At 32.8% G+C, this 21551-nt stretch overlaps 1 protein-coding gene across 2 annotated transcripts in view; it reads right to left on the reverse strand.

Annotated features, from left to right (window-relative positions):
• Positions 1–21551, reverse strand: part of NECTIN3 (nectin cell adhesion molecule 3) — a 118274-nt gene that overhangs the window by 37053 nt on the left and 59670 nt on the right. The window contains exons 6-7 of one of the 2 annotated variants that reach the window (XM_036444799.2): positions 7176–7314; positions 4367–4451 (exon numbers count right to left, since the gene is read on the reverse strand). In XM_036444799.2, coding sequence (XP_036300692.1) covers positions 4367–4451; positions 7176–7314 — 224 coding nt within the window. Of the gene's footprint in view, positions 1–4366; positions 4452–7175; positions 7315–16465; positions 18581–21551 lie in introns of those variants that run through there. The other variant, XM_036444798.2, reaches the window with a different exon arrangement.

Below are 21551 nucleotides of genomic sequence, written 5' to 3' on the forward strand. Positions count from 1 at the left end.
TTGTCCCCAACTGCCCTCCCTGAAGGCCTGGTCCCCCCCAACTGCCATCCCCTTCAGGCCTGATCCCCCGCAACTTTTCTCCTCTGCTGGCCCAGTTACCCCTAACTGCCTTCCCCTGCAGGCCTGATCCCTCCCAATTGCCCTCCCCTGCTGGCCTGATTGCCCACACTGCCCTCCCCTGCTGGCCATCTTGTGGTGGCCATTTTGTGTCCACATGGGAGCGGCCATCTTTGACCACATGAGGGCAGCCATCTTGTGTGTTGGAGTGATGGTTATTTTGCATATTACCTCTTTATTATATAGTATACTTACGCATACCTTCATGCATTATCTCAGCAATACAGAAATATTCCCACTCAAGGAACTATTCACAATATCAGGCCTCCTTCTCCTGATATTTAGAACAAAAAATTGTCAGGGATGAATTTGGCACTATTACCACAAAAGCAATGGTTAAGCAGGGCAGACAAATGTGGGTAGTGAGAAACTGCTTCCTGTTGTGGTTTCTTACTAATAGAAAAGCACAGATAGAACATTTGGGAGCATGGCCTGGCTTGTTAGGTCACTAGGCCTACTTCTGAGGCTGAGGGCTAATGGCTTCAAGTAGGAATTAGTTTGAAGTTGACATGTTGTCTAGTAAAGTGGAACATTAGGAGACATTTATTATTTCAACATGCTATCCTGGCATGAAACTAATTAGATAGTAATTACACATTTACATATTTATTTCTTAGTAACCAAAAACCAGTTATATGTGATTTATATTTTGATATCACAATATTAATTAAATCACAGACATACAGTAAAGATATGACATAATGCATGAGTCATAAATTATATTGCTGATGATAATGAGTTTAGTCTAAATTTTTCTTAAAAGCTTTATAGTATTAAGTTCTGAGTTAACACAAGTTCTGACTTTCCTAGACAGAATGATAGTTACTAGTTTTCCATTAGTAATATTTTATAGAATGTTTTACAGCTAGCAGAGGAAAATAAACAAAGAATTATGTTTTCATCTTCTTAATTTTATAAATGAGGACAAAGTCACAATATTCTTAAATGGTCTCTGATTCCCAAAGCTCAATGTTGTTAACCATTGCAGGTGCTCTTCCATCAATTTTCTTTCTAAAATGTCCATTACTTTAACAGAGAACTCTTCATTTCCACCCCAGTTTATGCTTTTGATTATCCAGTTTACTACAAGTGAAATTACTCTAATCAACAATTTTATCACATGCTTCAAAAACTCCTAAGTCTAAAATCAATCCATCCAGGAAGCCTTCTCTGACTTCAGGGATATTAAAACCTGAAGTTTTTACCTTAGCCAGCTCAAATTAAAAAACAAACAAACAACAAAAAGTCTTCCTTTTGTCTTTATTTAGCAGTATCTATATTTATAGCAATCATATTTTCTTTACTAAAACCCAGGATACCTGATCTGAGCCAAATGATTTTTTCCAATTCACAAGCTTTTATAAATATTTAATTTGAAATTATTTAATAACAAGTTATAAAATCAATTGATTTTATAGAGAAGAATAAAAATATATGCAATTAAAATTGTCTTAAAATTTACTAACAACGTTCCCAAAATTGAACCTAGAAATCCTTTGGACATTTGCCAGCTTTGTGGAGAGAGGACGACAGCTATCTTCTTGTAGATGTTAATAGCTATAGCTAAACATTTTGTTCACTTTCACACTAGTTGTTAAGTTCAATTATTTCCATAAAGAAATGTGAGGCTACATTCTTTATGTTGAATCAAGATCAGAAAAGATGGCATGTATTCACCCCTAGGATACTGGACGTGTGTAAGATAACAAAGCTGGTGCCATTGTCTATGGGTGCAACTGCCAGGGAATTCTACTCCCTGCCCCATACTGGGGCAGTACACTGACTACATGGTCAACAAAGAAACAGAAACCAAAAATATCTTAACAGATATATTCCCTTGGAGTTTTTCTACCATGCTAAATAAATTACTAGTAATTGATAGGCAAGTTATTTGTCTTATTCAAGTTGAAGATACAGGGCATATTTTAGGAATAAAATATTATAGAACACTCCTACAGATAATAAAACCCCAATTTAGAGTTAGGGCACCAACAGGACACATGGTTGATAGAGGAAAATGAACAAACAAAACAAAAAATCTAAAGGTAAGAATAAAAGTAATCAAATATTCTGATGATTTAAACTTTGCCAAGTAGAGCATATTAATCTAGGGATAGAACAAGATAGAAGCACTGGATCAATACTTTCACATGAATTACTGTAAACTAAATCTAAAAGAAATTTTTAAAATTATGGTGAATGTAATAAGGAGCTCAATAAATACCCAGGCTATTAAATTTGAATATAAACCCATTGTTGCTAAATAAATAAAAACTAAAATTTAGACCTTGAATATATTGAAAAAGAAGCAAAATTCCTACCATAGGAGAAAAAGCTCTTTATCATATCCTATTAAAGATATTCAACATTTTTACATTTTTATATAAAATGCATATTTATCATGAATCTCTATGTCAATAAAACTGTATTAACAATGTCTTCAACTATACTTTTAATAAAAAATTGTACTTCTAATATACTTTTGATTTGTCTTAGCTACAGTGGCCATTAGTTTTTTTTCTTACCAATTTGTAAACAAAATTTGATCACCTAAGTGTTTCAGAGAAATTATTATATACTAGTGGCCCAGTGCATGAAATTCGTGAACAGAGGGGAGGGGGTTCCCTCAGCCCAGCCTGAACCCTCTCCAATCAGGGACCCCTTGGGGGATGTCCAACTGCTAGTTTTTGGCCCGATCCCTCCAATCCCACAGGGATCGGGCCTAAACCGGCATTCGGACACACCTCTCTCAATCTGGAACCACTAGCTTCTAACCCCTCAACTACCTGCCTGCCTGCCTGATCGCCCCTAACTGCTCTCCCCTGCTGGCCTGGTTACCACCAATTGCCCTTCCCTGCCAGCCTGATCACCCCTAACTGCCTTTACCTCAGCCCTCACCACCATGGTTTTGTCTGGAAGGAAGTTGGACATCCAGAAGATGACTGGTCAACCCAGCCTAATTAGCATATTACCCTTTTATTAGTATAGGTAGGTTATACAGAATAGGATTGTTTAATGGTGTGTGGGGGGGTGCCTTTTTCAGTAGGAGGAGATGCTTTTGGCAGACAGAAATACATAATCTCTATATCTGGACTGATAGCCAACCCTATGTACTATACCGCCAAACCAGTCATTAAAAAATTGAGCTACTTTCTTATATGTACCTTACACCAAATAGCTGTTGCCTTTAAAACCCTTCCTCAGCCCCCACCTTAGGTTCTGCCTTCGGAGTTCACTCAGATTAAGTTCTGATTGGTCGGTTTTTATGCCAGTCAGAGTCTCTGGGCCTATCTCCAGGTCTGATCAGAGTGGTGGGGCTAATCAGCAGCTGGCCCAGGCTGCTAGCAAGTGGGCTGAACTACTGATCTCTCTGAGAGAGAGAGGCAAGGGCTGATCAGCTCTTGTACCCCTGGGATGGCTGCTTATCAGCCCCGCCTCTCTCTCTCTCTGAGAGGTAGTTCAGCCTGCTCACCAGTCCTTGCTCACCCAGGCCTGCTGTGCATGCAGCCTGGTGTTTGGTTATCCCTTCAGTCATTTTGGAAGTTATGGACTCTGGCTCTTTATATGTATAGACTAGAGGCCCGGTGTACAAAATTCCTGCACAGGGGTGTGTGTCCCTCAGCCCAGCTTATCTGGGACCCCTCGAGGGATGCCCAACTGCCTGTTTAGGCCTGATCCCAGAAATGGGCAGCCTGACATCCCTCTCACAATCCAGGACTACTGGCTCCCAACTGCTTGCCTGTCTGCCTTCTTGATTGCCCCTAACCGCTTCTGCCTGCCAGCCTGATCACCACCTCAACACTCCCCTGCCAGCCTGATTGATGCCTAACTGCTCCCCTGCCAGCCTGTTTGCCCTTAACTGCCCTCCAGTGCAGGCCTGGTCAACCCTAACTGTCCTCCCCTGCAGGCCTGGTACCCCCAACTCCTCGCCCCTACAGGCCTGGATCCACCCAACTGCCCTTCCCTGCAGACCTGGTTGCCCCCAACCTCCCTCCTCTGCTGGCCTTGTCACCCCTAACTGCCTTTCCTGCTGGCCATCTTGTTGTGGCCATCTTGTGTCTACATGGGGGCAGCCATCTTGTATGTTGGAGTGATGGTCAATTTGCATATTACTCTTTTATTAGATAGGATTATTAATGCAATGTTTAATATACCATGACTAGATAATATTTTGAAACAAATGATATATACTGATTAGTATTTTTTTATTTTATTTCGTTTTATTTTAAGTGCACTCATGAACACTTACCTGATATAGAAGGTCTTTTTGAGGCAAACGGGGGGATCGTTTTTCATACATAGGCGGTGGTTTATGTGTGGGCGGTAGGTCAATCCTGCATTAAAAAGGTTAAAAATTGTGACTGCCACATTTAGCAAAAATAAAAAAGAGAAGGGGAAAAACAATCACAGTTCTCTTAATTTTTGAGGATATTTTCCTCATACTAGCACTTATATAACACTGTACATTATATATTTAATTTGCTCTTAGATTTCCACTGACCTATCATCAATGGAAAATAAACTAAGTTTTAGCTGAAACCGGTTTGGCTCAGTGGTAGAGCGGTCTGCGGACTGAAAGGTCCCAGGTTCAATTCCGGTCAAGGGCATGTACATTGGTTGTGGGCACATCCCTGGTAGGGGGTGTGCAAGAGGCAGCTGGTCAATGTTTCTCTCTCATCGACGTTTCTAACTCTCTCTCTCTCCCTTCCTCCTCTCTGTAAAATATCAATAAAATATATTTTTTTAAAAAAAGAAAATAAACTAAGTTTTAAAGATTTCAATGCTAAAAACAATCTAATAGTTGCATATTTAAAAAAGGAACTCAAATAGAAATAATTCTTCAAATTATTACTAAGCAAGCAATATAGTCCATGGCCAATTTATTTATGAATTGTATATTTTTACATCTACATGCCTACCAACATTTTAAAGATTGTAAAACATGTATGTAATGGAAGGTACTTGCCCCTAAAGTGTCATAAAAGTGATTTAAAAGACTATAGTTGACAATGATAATGAAAAAAAGTTTAGATTGTATTTGGAAATACTTCCAAAACTAATTTTTAAAAGCATAGACACTCTTAGAATATTCACAATGCAAATTAATATTTTCAATCTAAAGACCATTAGAAATCTTTCAACCTGCAATAAACAAAGGGACCTTAAGTTATTTTTTTTGCAAAATAACCAAATCTATTTTTTTTAAAAAACCAACACACACAATATTATCATTAACACAATTTTAAACACTGTCAACTTACAATAAAATTAAATATATCTTTGTAGCTTTCTGCATTTTTGAAGACATATTAAAAAATAAAGAGTATGAAAACTATAGAGGCCAAAGTAATTACAAATTACAGGCTAATAAACTTCTTAATGAGGGCATGAAATCATATTTTAAATGAAAAGAATTCAAATAATAAATACAGTGGTTACAGGGATTTACTATTCTATTAGTAAATTTTGTTTTGAAATTATAGAAAATCCTGAGATAATTTGGAAACTAAGATGAAGTTAACCACTTCCTAGTCACTTAAACATTATAAAACTCATCTTACATGTATTGCACTGAAAGAGTATTTTATGGTCCTATTATCTAAATTACTTTCTTTCATCTAATAAAAATATCAGCAACTTGCTGAATCCGGTTTGGCCCAGTGGATAGAGCATCGGCCTAGGGACTGAAAGGTCCTGGGTTCGATTCCGGTCAAGGGTATGTACCTTGGTTGTGGGCACATCCCCAGTGGGGGGTGTGCAGGAGGCAGCTGACTGATGTTTCTCATCAATATTTCTAACTCTCTATCCCTTTCTCTTCCTCTCTGTAAAAAATCAATAATATATATAAAAAAATATCAGCAACTTTATAGCTCCAAGATGTCATAGGTCATTTAGGTGAGAAAACAGAGGCTTATGGAGGTCATGTGAGTTGTTCATGTTTATACCACTAATTTGATCATGATAAAGTGGAAATTAACTCTCAAATGTCTTCAAAGCAAAAGATCAGTGCTATAACTGTGCCAGATTAGAAACATATGCAAAACATGTTATAAAAACAGAAGAAATCCATTCTTTGAGAGCCAGTCCTAATGTAAAAACTGTAATAACACACAAAAAATAATGCCATCTGTATAGAACTTCAGAATCTATAAAAATTATCTTATTCTTTCATCATAACCAGGTGAGGAAGTAGGACAAGTAATTCTCATTTTACAGATGAAGCAACAAAGCTGTTGATGGAATTAGATAAATTGAAACATTAGTATTTTAATTTTAAATAAATATTTTCATTGATTTTAGAGAGGGAAGAAGGGATAGGGACAGAGTTAGAAACATCAACAGGAGAGAAACATCAATCTGCTGCCTCCTGCATGCCCCCTACTGGGATCAAGCCCATAATCCAGGGATGTGACCTGACCAGGTGATCAAATTTGTGACCTCTTGGTTCATGGGTTGATGCCCAACCACTGTGCACTGGCCGGGTGAGAGACAGTCTTGATTCTACAGCAAAGTGCAACTTCTGCTTTATAATACTATCTCAATGATTAGGCCAAAATCATTGCTTTCTATTTAAATGAAAAAATGCCCATTTTATAATTCACCAAAAGCAAAATTCTTTAAGAATAAAAGTTTTAAAATTTGATGTGTTTAATAACTACTGTCAGTTGAAAGTTAAATCATATTTATACATAAGACAGGCATATATAATCTAAAGAAGCAATTAAACTAATATATTTTTTTATTATCTATCTTCCAACTACTTCATTAAGAGCTACACTTTTATTCAGAAGGCAGGATGACATAGAGAGCTATTAGGTTATGATGTGGAAAGACGTCTAATGTAGTGTATTGTAGATGAAAAATATATCTAACCTACTTGTTTCCAGCTGCCCCTTGACAGTTTATTTACTGAGATGTAATTTGAGACATTCTGATGAAACCCTGGTCCTCACAAAAAAGATCTAACAATACCTTTATGTACTTTTGTCCCTGTCACTTTCCATATGAGTAACTATAAAGAATATTCACAGTTGAACACAGGCAAAAAAGTTACCTACACTTTGTCAAGATAGGATGGTCTCTTTTTTCGAGGAGTCAGCAGCACAGTCACAAAGACAGCAATGATGAGAAGTGCAAGGACAGCTCCAATTACAGCTCCAGCTATGGCTATGGAAGAGGTGGGCTTAAATGGAACATCTGCAAAGTAATAAAAATTAGGCTTTTCAAACAATTTTAGTGTTCTTAAATTTGCATATCCTAATTTCTACAATGTACAAGGACTATGTGATTGAAGTATGTCATTCAATAGCAAGCTAGAAGTATCGCAAACTTGATTCACTGCTTTTGTAGCATTATACTAACACCCTTCTTGCTCTCAAGATATCACCTTAGCACTCCAGCTTTAATTTGCATGAGTTATGAAAAGAATAACCCCAGTCAGATCTCAACAACGGCGTCTATTCTCTATGGGAAAAAAATATCTGGAGGAGAAAAGGATGAACATTTGTAAGCTCTGACTCTGAAAGGTGCTAAAACAAAAATACTCAGTATTGTTAACCAACAATATAGACATTTACCATCTTTATTTTTTAAAATATGTTTATTGACTTCAGAGAGGGAGAGGAAGAGTGAGAGAAACATCAATGATGAATGAGAATCATTGATCGGCTGCCTCCTGAACATTCCCCTCCTAGGGATTAAGCCCATAACCCAGGCATGTAATCTTGACAGGAATTGAACCCGGGACCCTTCAGTCCATAGGTCGACACTCTATCCACTGAGCCATGCTGGCCGGGCACCATCTTTATTCTATATAAATATAAAAATATCCTATTAAAGGAACCAAAACCTTCAAGAAGGGGCAAAACATCAACAACAAAAATTCTACTTATTTAAAATAGGCAAAAAGTCATATTGTAAAACTTAAACGTTTTAAAATAGAAGTATTAAAATAGTAGTTACAATTTCCCTTGATTCATGCACATTTAATAAAAAGTGAACTTCAGATAGTATCTCTATTACAAAATTAAATGAAAATTCATTCCTATCTCCTGACTCAGATACACTGTAACATTTTTGAATACCAGTTTTTCATTCCCAGCTTTCACCACAAACTTGACTTTTAAACATAGTATTTAGCAGTTAGAACTTCACATAATTCTTAAAAACCAAGTCACCCTATTTTATTAACTCCCAAATAAGAAAAATTACTAAAATTACTATAACTATATATTTTCAAATGTAAGTATGACATCACCAACCCTTAATGTGTATCATTGACAATTTTAGGCACATTAAATTCAACAACTAAATTTTGTTACAAAGTACCTTCGATATATATATTTTGTTTTATCTAATACGATATTTAATATTTTATAAATGTAGACACTGCAGTTCCAAAGTTAAATATTCTGACCAAGGCCATTCAACTGATAAGTATTATAGTAAAGAATACAGAATAAAATAAAGCAAGGTTGGAGTAGGCTAAAAGCCTCTATTCTTATGTCCTTGTTGGGAGAGAACGGTTTTTTGCAGTATCTAATGTAGATGCTCTTTCTGGATCCCCTAATTGGTAATGAAGAGCTTTTAGTTTTTATTTTATTTTATTATTTTTTAAAATATATTATATTGATTTTTTACAGAGAAGAAGAGAGATAGATAGTTAGAAACATCGATGAGAGAGAATCATCAATCAGCTGCCTCTTGCACACCCCCTACTGGGGATGTGCCCACAACCCAGGTACATGTCCTTGACCGGAACCAGGGACTTTTCAGTCCACAGGCCGATGCTCAATCCATTGAGCCAAACCGGTTTTGGCAAGCTTTTAGTTTTTAAACTGACATTCACAAATACTCTTAAATAATTGAAATTACTTTTGGGATCCAGATATGGCAAATTCAAATGGAATTAAAACACAATTTTGAAATATGTTTCACTTACTTACCATAGTAATCTATGTAAATATTTAGAAATATTTTCCAACTGTTTTTTATTAAAATGTGAGTCATGTGGTGCTTTAGATCGCTAAAAAGAATGCTTTCTTTCCAATTGTAAAAACTTCTTTATTGAACTAAAAAAATTCTGGGTTTAATTGGTCACTTTATTAACTTAATTCTAGAATAAAAATCTTACACCAATGAGTCCCAAGTAACCCATTTCAAATACCTGCTAAACATTGAATATAATTTAACAATAGTAAAATATACAATTATCCTATACTAGAGCCTGATGTATGAATATTCATGCAAGAATGGGCCTTCCTTACACTGGCTGCCGGCACTGCCTTCACTTTGCTGGAGGGACCTCTGCAGGGCTCCAGAGCATGTCCAGATTGGTGCACCGGACCTCTAGTTTTAAATAGTATAACTGGCTATCATTCAGGATGTTACCCACATTTACTCCTTCCCTGGATTATCTTCCTTTTGTTGCTTATTTCTCTACAACCTACTATATCTCCATTTGAATAAGCACTAGATGAGAAAAAGATTTGAAACCTAGGCCAGTTAAATATTACTCTGCTCTTGCAAAAGTGAGAGATTTGGGATGACTTAGGGGCAATCTATTCTACACTATCACTTTTCCCATCATGAAATTATAGCTTTGTATTCAGTCTTTAATAGCATTGGCACAAATTTAAAAGATCTCAATTTGTCAAGTATGCTTGTTACTTATTTCACACTAGTTATTCTAAAGGTTTCCCTTTAGAATATTATTCAAAAATTTTCTTTTGCTAAGGGAAAAAGCAGCCCTATGATTTTTTTTGTCCAAGTATACAGAATTTAAATGAGTATTGTTTTGCTGATAATGTCAGTTAATACTATACTTATAGTAATAGTTCTGAAATTGTTTGAAAAATTCATTATTTTATGTAATTAGTCCAAAGATTCTGAATGCACAGATTATAAATTCATCAGACCCCACACATTAAAAAAAAAGGCTTTCATTTAGTGATAGCAATATTAAATTTATTAGTACTGTGTAAGTACTAAGACACAATCAGCCTTTTTATATCCTAAATTAATTCCTGACTCTGGATATGTACTATTTTTAATATCCTGAAGTAATTCTAAAATCCAAGTAAGATACAACTTTCTAAACATTTAAAGTATGATCTACTTAAGGTAGTAGACCTGTCCAATTAGGCTTATAATTTATAGCTCTTGGGTTCTTTAATTGAGGGTTGACTGTATACCATGACACTTCATTTTATCTTAATTTGAATGTATTTATTTCACCTGGTTCCACCATTATTCATATTTATCCTCACTTGTTTGCACATCTCTTTTGAGGATCAGAGAAGGCTAGAAAGTACTGAGCAGCACAACTTTACCAATTAGATAACTTTTCTCTTTACCAATCAGATAATCTGCTCTATATAGGTAAATTGATTGTTAAACATATATATGGTTATGTTTCATATTTCCATTTTTGATTCTTCTAATTGACAAAATAAAAATATATTTAAGGGCATTAACAGATGATGAACACTAGTATGAAGTGCAAAGAACTGAAATATTTGCATTCAAATCAAAGAATTTTTATGAAAATTTAGAATTTAGCCCCAGCTCTGCCTCCTCCATATCCCTGTCCACATAACCTGTATAGACTCTATAGTCAACAAAAATGACTACATTGAGCAAATAATTAAGTAACCAACTGTACAAAAATGTGGACTTTGAAAACATTCAGAAAATTTACTGACATGAAGTAACATTACTGTCACTTGGGGAGATGATCTAATAAATCTGAGCCTGTGCTTACAAGCAGCAGAAGAGAGAACATTAAAATGTTTAGTATTCAAGAACTAGTGCATGAATCTCTCAAAACAAAGTTTCCTGTCCTCACAGCAGTTATATTAACCCATATACATTGAGAACTCACTTCCAAAATCAAATATATAGTATTCCCCAAAACAACTTAAGTATACCACTCATAATTGAATAACATGCATGTCTTGTGAGAAAAATGTTCAAAAATCAGTTACAAATCAGACTGAAAAAAAACTAGTAAGAAATAACTTCCATTACTTTTGCAAAAAATACATCGTAGATAACAAATATTTGTCTTTATTACAAATAAAATGTGTGAAAGCTATTCTAACACATGCTTACCTTGCATCTGAAACTGAAGTATGACAATATTTTAAAAAATACTATTCTATACCTGGAAATACATGTTTACATCAACTTTCTAAAAACATTTAAAAGCTCATTTTCACACTTACTGGTACGTTCCAATACCCAGTCCTAACAATTAAATGAAACACTTAAGTTTTGTTCCTTTTTCCCCTCTTGATTCCTTTCATCAAAACTTCAGCGATACCATCATGAGTCACAGGTCAATGTGATACCTACAAACTTATCTTCCCACCGTTTATTTGCTTCCATAGTACATATCACTGTATTGCCATATTTTTCTGCATAAATAACCAACCCTTTTATTTTTCAATAGACTCTTTTAATACTTATCTTTTCAATATTACATTTAAATATATATATATATCTAGCCAAATATTTATCTTATTACTTTTTAATAAAAGTCCTCTAGTTGAATTAGGTCAGTCTCAGTCACTCATCCAACAAATTACCCATAGTAATCTGTGTCAGGTCTTATGCTAAGAACTAGGAGAGCAAGGATGAGATTTACATAGTTCCTGTCATCATAATACAGCCTAAATCCCCTAAGTGGGGTCACAAAAGTCCATTAATATATTTTCCAATGAAATGTAGAGATTATCACTTACCTAAAAAAAAAATAGGAGGGCACTTAATAAAAATAATTGTTCCAGTATTCATGGGCACTGGTAGTTCCAATCGGTCCATGTGTCAGGTGTTTTCCTGTCACCCAGGGATTCATATCTTGTCATGTGTGGAATTCCAGAATGAAATTAAGCAGACAGTTACCCTTCACTTCATTGTTCCCTCTGAGCACAGCCAGCAACCTGTGCCAAATTGTGATGTATGAGAGCTCACCTGAGTGAACTAATAATTTACCTAGAATTAGCTAGAGTAAAAACTGTATAGGGAGAATGACATATTCAATAGGTTCCCTTGTGAGAAGGGGCTATCTGATAGATGGACCAAGTGAGGGTATCACTGCTAATCCATGTTATAGATTATTAGTAAGCACTTATTCCTAGTGAGTATCATTCCTCCAAAGAATTGTCAGACTGAAGATAATCCAATAATATAGTTATAAGTAACAACAAAAAGCAAAAACTGTCAATGCAAATATGTCACTCTTAATACACAAACTTTATCAGTTACATTGTGAAGTAAAACCATGGCTATCTAATCAACTGTGATGAGTCAACCAACAACAAAAAACAAACAAACAAAAACAAAACATCGAATACAGTAGGAATCCAAATAAAATAAAAATTTATGTTCACTTTTAACAGTTAACCTCACACCAAACCAGTACTATGCATGAATATTAACTAATGTAAGGGCTAAGTTTATTGTGATTAGTAAGACATTTAAATACCAAACATTTTGAACATGAAGACAAACTCTAAACAGCAGTTGTAAAAACTGTTGAGGTCCCCAACAATATACTTCCATTTGAATCTACTTGTTTTTTGAAAGGTAGCATTTTAGCTATCATACCTAAAAACTAAGTATCAAAATATACTGAACCTGAATTCACAACTTTAAGTCACTGAATCAAAAAGTATAAAATCAAGATTAAAAATAAAACACAAGTGAAGCACAATCATGTGGGGGTTTTTAAACACATTATATCGTGTGTGTGTGTGTGTGTGTGTGTGTTTTACCACAATTAAAATGTTTCAGTGAGAACCTAAGTTAACTTTAACATGAAGGACACAGTTTCCCTCAATATTACTGCTTTAGTGAAAAATATTTTCAAAATATTTCATCAGATGTTAAAACTCCCATTTTTAAATATTTTATTATGCATAGAGCAAACTTCTATAGCTGCTCATATATGATTTATACTTATACAAATTAGGACTAACTATTTTTAACCAATGGGTTCAGAAAAGCCTTTTGAAGACCAATGATATAGAGAAGGCAGGTAAAAGCTAAAATAAAAAGTGAAGTTATGATAGATAAAAGTTGACCTTAAAGAATATGGCAGCCATTATTAATACTAAAAGGGAAAGAAGTTTTATACAGCTACGGTTTGAATAGGACCTTGCATATGGACTGGTTTCCCAGCATGGAAAAGGGAGGAAAGGGACTTTCAGGTAAAGGGAGCAGCATGGACATAATTGCTCAGACATCAAAGCACACTGTAGTAAAATAGTTAACAGATCTAAATTGAAATGAACATAACTATCATCAAAGTTCAAGAGCAGACCCAAGTCAATGTGGCTCTATTGATTGAGTGTCCTCCCATGCACCCAAAGGTTGCCAATTTGATTCCTAGTCAGGGTTCATGCCGGGATTGCAGGCTCCATCCCTGGTAGGTGTGCAGGAGACAGCCAATTGGTGTTCCACTCTCACATAAATGTTCCTCTCTCTCCTTTAATCTTACTCTAAAAAGCAATAAAAAAAAAAATTCTAAAAAACACTAAGGAGATGTGTGTGTGTGTGTGTGTGTGTGCACACACACACATACACACATACCTAACATACATAGCTCCTTAGTGTTTTTTAGAATTTTTAAAATACATATCAAAAGCTTTTGTAAGCTATGCATAGTTTCAAGCTCTTGATGTAAACTTATCACTACCAAACTCAATTAAAAAAGAAAAGTACAGTTTACTAGATATAATAGAAGAAAACAAAAAACTGTATACAGTGTACACTATTCTAAAGATTTTTTTTATGCATGAATTTTTATTGGTATAATAAAAGGAAAACCAAGCTTAATCCAGTCAAAAAATGTTATTTAAATAAAAAAACAGCAACTTGCTCTAAAATAAAAAAGCTTCGAAAAAATTAGTTATAATTTTAAACATCAAAGACACAAAATAAGGTGATTATACACAATTAGTAACAATGGCATTTCCAACCAAAGTAGCTCACAAGCAATAAATGAAAAACACTAAATGCCATCTTAAAAATCATATTAAATATGTTGATTCCAAATTGAAAGTCTATCTATATAATTTGACTTATGTCAAAGTGACAGCAAAAACACTTAAAGCTAGACTTATAAAGATAATTTATGATAGTTAAAAACATAATCATGAGATGGGAATTAAATGATTAATTAAAAGCAAAGTTTAAAATGGCTAAAATATCAATTTAGATGCTCCCTGAACTTCAAATGTATCCTTAACCTGATACAGTCTTAGTTGGAAGAGAAATAGATTTCTAAATCCCACAAAATATCATTAAAGAAAATTTAAATAAAATTAAAGAAAAACTAGATTACACACACACACACACACACACACACACACACACACACACTAGAAAATATAATAAGGACAAAGAAGGTAATACAAAAGCCATAGCTTGTTATAGAAATATGCCTGTATAAATATTTTTTAAAAATTATTTAAAGATTGTTGTATGGCTATTGGGGCCAACACTGGATAAGTAACTTGGCAAAAAAAAAAAAAAAAAAAAAAAAAAAAAAAAAAAAAAAAAAAGGAAAAAAAATGACTGATACAAATTAAAATTCTATTTAAACTAATATGCCAAAAATCTGAGAAAGCAGGTTTTTTTTTAATAAATGTTACATTTCTAAATAATAAACAGGAAAAATAATTTGAACTATGAATAATTCCCCTATTATAATTAAATTTCAACAGGGGTACTTCCTTTCTTCCATTTTACATTAATTACTTCTACATATAGAATTTCTAACTTGTTCATATATTTTGTTTTAGCAGTATTCAAAAAAGCAAAAGCAAACTCAATTGAGATGTTTTCACATATCAAATAGCTACATTTTTCTGGATTTTTGCAATAATATATTGTATTGTATTTCTTACAGCCCCTTATGCTAAACATTTAGCCAATGTTATCTTTATAAAACTTTTCCCTATATGGCTATCAAAAACAATTTACAGTAAGTAGAACTTACTAGTGAAAAAAAACTTAATGTTTTAATTAATGTTAGACTTATCAAATAGAAATCTTTTAGGCACATGGTAAGATACTAAATCTTTAAACTATTAAGTACTTCTCAAACATCACTTTTGAAGTAATCCCTAGCCTCTTAAAGATTTGATATATTTTAATAAAGAACGGCAGGGAATATAACAGTTGTATTAATCTCCATTGTACTATAGAAATATTTTTTTACCGATGTGAAAGAAAAACCTAACCTAAATACAAAAATGAAAAACCAGTTCAAAGAATATGAAATAAATAGGTTAAACATAGCCAACATACTATCCTTTCATTTTTTCTGAGTAGGATATATATATATTATACATATACAATAATCTTTAAATTAAAAATTTTAAATTATTTATACAGGCATAAATATCAGTGATGTGCATAGACTATATAAATATGCACATCACTGATATTTAAAAATTAATTTAAGAAAAATGTTTATTTCCTATAACTACTCATGTTTAAAAACAAGTCTCTATGTATAGTAACCACACACAAAAACTCTAACAAACAGTGCAATGCTTCAAAAAGCCTTAAGCATCAGTATCAGTTTCTTAAAATTTTGGGATATTTTAGTTTGCCAAATACAGATACAGAATTATATCAAATTCTCACTTGCAGTTTTCCTTGCATCCTCTCCAGCCAAAAACAAAAGAAACAAAAAACCCTAACTGCACAATAGCCATAATATAAAGGAAGTTCATAATCACTACATAGATTATTTTTATTTTTGAAATACAGTTCTAATTTCCTTCAGATTATATTTGAGATTAATACAGTATTGTAAATGTGACTGCTGATTCATACTGCATTGCAAATGATTGTTCTAAGGATGAAATCTGTTCAAAAAGCCACAAATTTAGATCATCCATGGTAAGAAAATTTAGATCCCATCTTTCTGTGGCTATATCATTGCTGACACTTCATTTTTAAAAAAGTCATTTCAATCACAAAGAATTGTCAAGAGTTTTTCTTCCAATGAGTTTGACCAAAGAGACTTAATATTTATATATGCTATATTTAAAATAAGATATTTTAACAAGATATCAGTGAGCTGGGTTGTATCCTTAACTGGCATTATAGCCTTAATACTAAGTGTTTGGAAAAATAGGTTTATAATTTTCAGAAAATACTGAGAGTTAAAACAAAGGAAACTGGGTTATACTCATTTGGAATAAAACCTTATCTACTTGCAAAATTCTATGAACATATTAGAGCTTTGCCGTATAAACCATTTTTTTAGATTTGACAAGGATCAGAAGGGCGGTAGTTGGGATGGTAAAAAAAAAAAAAAGTACCTACTTTGTTTTTTTATTAACAAAATAATTTATTTAATTTATGATTCTCCTAACTTCCACTTCAATTCCCTGGCAAAACACCTAAGGCAATTCTATACAGTCCTTTTGTAAGTGAATCATCAACAGAAAAAAATACAAAAACCATATTCTTTGGGTTTCAAAATAGTTGTCATTATTACAATTTTATAGGATTCCACAGTAAAAGTAACTTAATTACCTCAAAATAAAATCCACATTTCAAGATTTATATAACATTTTTTTCAAGATACATTTCTGGAAAGAATATACTTAATGAGTTAGGTAACAAAAACAAAACAAAAACCTCATGATGCTTCCAGTTTTAATTGGAAAAACAAAAATCTTGAAACATATACATACATTTGGGGGGAAAGGAGGATGGTTTGACAATATCCATCAGCAAGTGTTAGTGATTGGTTTTATAATTCAGATTTTTCTTGTTAAATCTCAAGTTCCCAAGTTTATCTAAATGCTTTTCTGTATATTTACCCGTTTGAACAATATCAATATAAATGACTAAAACAACATGGTCTAGAAAATTCTTTGTATAGATTCTTAGCTGAAACATCTTATTTCTAAAATTGGCATTCCAATGCTAGTTTGCCCAAGTTTATCCATAAACTGAAATGCCCTCTCTGTACTATACTTAACTGTGTACCATATTTTCATTATTATTCTTATATTTAGGACATAAAGCATCAAAACTAACACTGTACCAATTTCCATGTTCACATGACTACATAAGAAATGTCCTCCAGAGATGAAAAATATTGCAATAATGATGATGTTTAAAAGGCATGTTTTTATTACTTTTGCATGTATTCTGGCCAAAAATACTGAGCAGCTAATTATGCTCTTCCACACATCATGTTCACTGAGTTTACTACCACAGTTTTAGTGCAACAAAATATCTTTGAAAAGCCATTCTACAGTAATTATGGCAAGGCTCATTAAAATGCAGAGGTAAAGATTCCATGTGTAGAGAAACTCAGAAAATAATGCTTGAAAAGGAAAGGTGTTTTATTAGACTGAATATTTTTTTGTATACTAAAAATATATATAAACATTTCTTGAATTAGTCAATTTTAATGTAGTATAATTTAGTGGTGATAAATTTTGAGAGGTATGCTTAACAAACATTATAATTGAGATTATAGTCTTAGGTAAACATTTAATACACAATACCAAGGCAATTTCCTTTCTTTTTTTAAGTTTTTGTACCAAAAAGTCGTACATTTAATGTTGACATTTCTTCTTACCTGTGTGCCTCAGACCAGTAAAGTTCTCTGCATTAAAATTTAAATCTTGAGACAGTAGTACAGCATTGAAAAAAAAAATTGTAAAGCAGCTCAGATACATTGAACCCAGATTTTACATTTGCATCTGTCAAATTAGGATATAAAAAAGTAAGCTTGAAAATCAAGGTGTAAAAGCTTATTCTTCCTCAAGAAAATGTATGAACAATCTGAAATTGATCAACTAGTATGAATGAAACATTGTACATAGTTAAGTCAAATTTAGTGGTTGCTAAACATACCACTCCCTCCTGGAAATTACGGAACCATCTACATGTGAAACTAAATCATCTTCATTTTCGTCATAATGTTCATCACTGACGAACTTCATTCCCATTTTTAGATCTTCATAATAATCCATTGGTCTTTCAAATCTGAGATTTTCTACATTGTTCCACTGCGTTTTTTCAGGCTCTTCTAAATAGTCTTTCCGTATTAGATTGTTCACTGGATTTTTGTTTTCTTTTTTTACACTGTCTGGGTAAGAATCAAGCTCATCTTGTTGAAGAACATCTATTTGGGATTCTTTTTGCATATCTGAGGGTGGAATGTAGTTCTTAGCAAAGTAGTCTCCACGAAACGTCCGTCTTCTCCTATAGCAGAATATTCCACCCAAAACACTTACAAGTATTATGAAGAGAGCCCCACCCACTACACTAGCAATGATCGTGCCAATTGTGTCATCCTTAATTGTTGCCAAAGTTGACAATGGGAAGGGCAATTTTTTTTCATCTTTTGTTAGATCTTCGATGTCAGCAGTTGAGAGATGCCACTGAACTGTAGGCTGAAGGGTGGTAGTAGTAGGAGGATCTAATGGAAACAGTAAAGATAGACAAGACACAGAAAGGCAAAGAATGTCAATGCAGGCTGATTCAGCAGCAAGTCGAAAAGATAGCACAGCTAATGGATATATACTTATAGTAACAATAGTTTTTCATTCTTAATTAGATTAAGATGTAATGGTATTTCTATATTTTAAAAAAATAACAAAATTGACAATTACCAATAAAGTTAAAGGAGTGAAAAATTATATACTATGTAAATCCTAAACTATTCTACTCAAAGAAATGTTGAGAGGTTTTTCTTGGTTTTTTTAAATGAAAAGCATTACTTAAGTATCTTATATATAGCTGGCTTAATAATTATCACATCAAAATTTAAACCAAGTAATTAAAATGTAATTTTTTTTGGCCAGTAGCACAAGGAAATTAAAAAAAAAGATTGAAAATAATCAAAGTAGGTTTTCTTAATATCCAGTTTACCTAATATAGTTTATTTTTATAAGATCTGAATTAAGTTATAAAAGAATGAAAAACTATAGAATCTTGTTAAGTGGTCACAGAATAAGCTGTTGGTTTAATAATTCTCTCAAAAATATTTTCCTCAAGTAAAGAGAACTCTTCAATTTTTAAAAAGGATATATATAGTACATACCATTATTTAATAATTAAAAAAATAAAAAGCATATTTAAAATGTGTTAGCCAAATGGGCTATTAACAAATGAGACTAACAAAGTAAAAATATGTAAACTATAAATTATAAAAATGTCTATAGCCCATGGGTAAAATATGTGAACATTTAGAAAATGGAGGGATTTCAACCATATATGCAAAATTTAATGTTACATTGCTTTATGATGGAGTCTCAAAAAAAGTAGCTAATATTTTAGAGAGAACATTCTGATAATACTTAAATATTAGATGCAAATGATCCTGTGTATTGCCATTAGAATAAAGAGAAAATAGCTATTAATATTAAAAAGCAACTAAACATAAACAGTAAAAATTAAAGATTGGTTAATTATCAATTAGGTGGTATTCATAGGTCATGTTGCATAAAACTCTAGAGTTTAAAGAAAGGATGAGACAAAAAAATCTTGAATTTCTTCATTGATAAAAATAAATGACCCAAATGGTAATCTCCTATTATTAATTTTTACATGAGTGGTACAGATAGTTTTTTTTAAATGATTGTTAGAAAAATACTAAAGCTACATGGGATAAGTTATTCTAAAATTACAAGCTAAAGAAAAATACTTACTGAAACAGGTTTCATCACGGAATGCCATATGTATAGAATGTGGTAAAAATTTAGCAAGTACAGTATAAATTTAATAAGTACAATGTAAGTAATTTCCTATGAGTGTAAACCAATAGAACAGGCAATACTGTCAAGTACCTTGAATTGGATAATAGTTATATGTAAGTGAATCAAGGAAGAGTTTTAATTTGTGAAAACATATTCACTAGCTGAACAAATTAAATCTCAATAAGAAAAACAACAACACTATTGTGGAATTGCAGGACCATTTCTTTTCTTATTTTTTTTTTAAATATATTTTATTGATTTTACACAGAGAGGAACTGAGTTAGTTAGAAACGTCGATGAGAGAGAGTCATCAACCAGCTGCCTCTTGCACACACCCCCACTGGGGATGTGCCCGCAACCAAGGTACGTGCCCTTGACTGGAATCGAACCGGGGACCTTTCAGTTCGCAGGCCAACGCTCTATCCACTGAGCCAAACCGGTTTCGGCTGCAGGACCATTTCTAGTATTAAAGTAGTAAAGCCTTATAAAACCAAATTCATTAGAATCAGGCTATTAAAGAAAGAAACTAAAAATTAATAATTTGTAAGACAACTCATGTATTTTCTGAGGGAGGGCTAATAAAAAAGTCAAGTTTTAAGTATTAAATGTCATTTTTACAACGATTCCCAAAGATTAAGTATTACAATAAACTGGCACAGCATATTTAAATAAAAGTACAATCACCTAAGTAATTATTTACAATTTACAAATTTTTGTGCACAGAAATTTTTTTAAGTTTTTGATGGCTCTTACTGAAATACTATTTTTACAGAACAATGCATATACCTGAGCTCTCACCAAATATAAGATATATAATAACATTTTTGCCAAGTGTCCTAAAAAAAAACCCAACAATCTCTGACATTTACTATTTCTACTTGCAATGTTATGTGAAAGCTGTTCTTTACAGCTTTCAGATAAATCTAACTTTAAAAAGTACCCCCAAAATGCTAATTAAAAAATCTTACTTAATTTTGTCAGTGGTTCTAAAATTTTTTTAGCTTACCATCCCCTCCTTAACCAAAGTTAAAAATAGCATACCCTGACTATTAATATGATTGTATGAAAATGGGACTAGTGTTTATATTTTATTATTTTGCATTTTTAAGCAATGGACATATGGCAATGCATACAATATCTATTCTTATTTTTAAGTTCTTTCCCTCCTCCACAATAAGTGAAAGTCATAATTAATGTAAGGAGAAAGAAAGACTAGTATTTTGTAATCACCAATAGGTACTTATTCATCATTATTTAATATCCTTCACAACAGCATTTGTTTTTTCAGTCAGACTTTTTTTTATGATACTTGCTGAATGTGTGATAAATGAGTATATAACAAATGCAATGAACTGTACAGTGAGTTCTTCACACCTAAATGAAGAATTTCTTAAATTTCTTTTTCAAATTAATGAGTTCTGCCAAATTGGGGGGGGGGGGGAAATCCAGTAAGACTCTTGTAGTTATAAAGTATATAAAGTATATTTTAGCATAATAATTACTATGTTAAACATTAAATTGATTACTTTTTTTTAGACTTTATATGAATTCTTTAAGTAAACAAAATCTATGATTCTTAAAGTTTAAGGATTGCTAAGAATGTGTGGATTCTAAGACTGATAACATGTCTGAATCCTAAAATCAGTATGATCTGAAATTCAAAATTTGCATAGAAATGTACTTTGAGTTTTA

This window comes from Pipistrellus kuhlii, unplaced genomic scaffold (genome assembly GCF_014108245.1).
Source record: "Pipistrellus kuhlii isolate mPipKuh1 unplaced genomic scaffold, mPipKuh1.p scaffold_m20_p_2, whole genome shotgun sequence".
In the NCBI taxonomy this organism is placed as follows: domain Eukaryota; kingdom Metazoa; phylum Chordata; class Mammalia; order Chiroptera; family Vespertilionidae; genus Pipistrellus; species Pipistrellus kuhlii.